The following is a 2,096-nucleotide window of genomic DNA, read 5'->3' on the forward strand; positions in this document are numbered from 1 at the left end:
ATTTCTCAGTTTTAATTTCTAATATGGTGACTACTGATAGATATAACCCAAGTGGAGAAAAACTCTTTTGTGTCCTCGATAGCTTTTAAGATATAGGAGAATCCAGCTGTCTTCTATCAAGCCAGACACTAGAGATTTGCAAAAAATAAGACAGTGACATTCTTCTCACTATTTTTTTGTTTTGAAAAATAGTTATTTTTATTTTTAAAATGTGTTACTTTATGTTAACTTATAACAGGGGCCAGGCACGGTGGCTCACATCTGTAATCCTAGAACTCTGGGTGGCTGAGGTGGGAGGATCACTTGAGGTCAGGAGTTTGAGACCAGCCCGACCAAGAGCCAGACCCCATCTCTACTAAAAATAGAAAAATTAGCCAGGCATGGTGGCATACACCTATAGCCCCAGCTACTCAGGAGGAGACAGGAGGATGTTAAGAATATCTGCCTTACACTTTGGGAGGCCAAAACGGGAGGATGACTTGAAGCCAGGAGTTCGAGACCAGCCCGACCAAGAGCCAGACCCCATCTCTACTAAAAATAGAAAAATTAGCCAGGCATGGTGGTGTGCGCCTGTAGCCCCAGCCACTTAGGAGGCCGAGGCAGGAACATCACTGGAGCTTTGGAGTTTAAAGTTGCTCTGAGCTAGGCTGATACCACCACACTCTAGCTGTGGCATCTAGACTCTTTCTCAAAGAAAAAAAAATGTAACAGGTCTATTTTACTGTTATTTTTTAATGAATTAATATACATTCTTACATTTCTAAATTAATATCTAATATGATAAACATTGATAGATATAAATGCACATAAAACTCTTTGAGAATGTAATTGTTAATGTGCAAAGCAGTTCTAAATTCAAAAAGTTTGACAGCCACTGCATTAAAATATGGTATGTATTATATACTGAATGTGTCCCCACAAAATTCACATGTTGAATCCCTAACCCTCAATGTGATAGTATTTGTAATGGCCCTTGGGAGGTAATTGGGGTCAGATGAGGTCATGGGGTGGGGCCTTCATGATGGGATTAAAGCCCTTACAAGAAAAGACCTCAGAGAATTTGCTCCTGCTCTCCCTGCACACAAAGAGGTCCTTTGAGTACACAGGGAGAAGGCAGCAGTTTCCAAGCCAGGAAGAGACCCCTCATGTAATCCAACCCTGACAACACCCTGATCTCCACCTTCCAGCCTCCAGAACTGTGAAAAATAAATTTCTGTTGTTCAAGCAATGAAGTCTCTGGTATTTTTTTTACTACAATGGGAGCTGACTAATATAGTTTTGCAATAGCAAAATGTCTGGAAACAATCCGAAAGTTCATTAATAAGAGAATGGCTCAATAAATTGTGGTTACCTCCAAACAATGGAACACTATGGAGACGGAGGAAAAAGACACTCCCTGTACTGACTCAGGATGGCAAGATTCAGAATAGCGTGTTAAAAAAAAAAAAAGGAAAATAAGAACATATCGAAACATTTTACTTGCATGTAAACCTCCCCTACAATTCACTATATTTTACATTTTCGAGAACTCTTCCCACTGTTCTTCCGTTCCCTCCACAATGTACCTCTGTGGCATAGCAGACACTTCACGTTTTTGTATTGCAAGACAAAGCATTATCACATGCAGGATAACTTAGGTAGGAATAAACACTGTCTGGGGAAAGTCAGGTTATTTTGAGTTTTAATGGAGTTCAAGAAGTTTCTGAGGTGCTTATGTGAGTGCAAGAGCAACAGGGTCTCGGTCTTACCGGGTCTTGAGGCTAGCAGGCCACAGAGCATGGCGAGCAGCATCATTAAGCCGAACATGATGTGGTTCCTCGGCTCCAAGCGGGGACTGACTGACTTGAGCAGGCGGCTGTTGGGTGGGCGGGAGGCGGGACGCGCAGGCGCGAGGGGGCGTGGCGTGGCGGGGGCGGGGTCGAAGCTGCGGCGCTTACGTTGCCCCAACCGCCGGCCTGTTCCCTGGTCTCGTCCTCCACAAACTGCCAAAACTGTGACGCTTCCGCGCGCTCTTCTGTCTCACACTTCCTGGGTGCTTTTAAAAGCGAATTCGTGATACTTTCTGAATTAAAAACCACACACACACACACACACAC

General features: G+C 43.6%; 1 protein-coding gene across 1 annotated transcript in view; it reads right to left on the reverse strand.

The window, feature by feature from the left end:
• The window catches only part of LOC105821315 (disintegrin and metalloproteinase domain-containing protein 32-like), a gene marked incomplete at its 3' end in the record, with an annotated part of 69,603 nt that extends 67,809 nt beyond the window's left edge, over positions 1 to 1,794 (reverse strand). The window contains exon 1 of the mRNA XM_012658012.1: positions 1,749 to 1,794. Within this exon, the coding sequence (XP_012513466.1) occupies positions 1,749 to 1,794 (46 nt within the window). The remainder of the gene's footprint in view (positions 1 to 1,748) is intronic.
• Between the last annotated feature and the right edge of the window lie 302 nt (positions 1,795 to 2,096).

This window comes from Propithecus coquereli, unplaced genomic scaffold (assembly GCF_000956105.1).
Source record: "Propithecus coquereli isolate 6110/MARCELLA unplaced genomic scaffold, Pcoq_1.0 Scaffold568, whole genome shotgun sequence".
Lineage (NCBI taxonomy): Eukaryota > Metazoa > Chordata > Mammalia > Primates > Indriidae > Propithecus > Propithecus coquereli.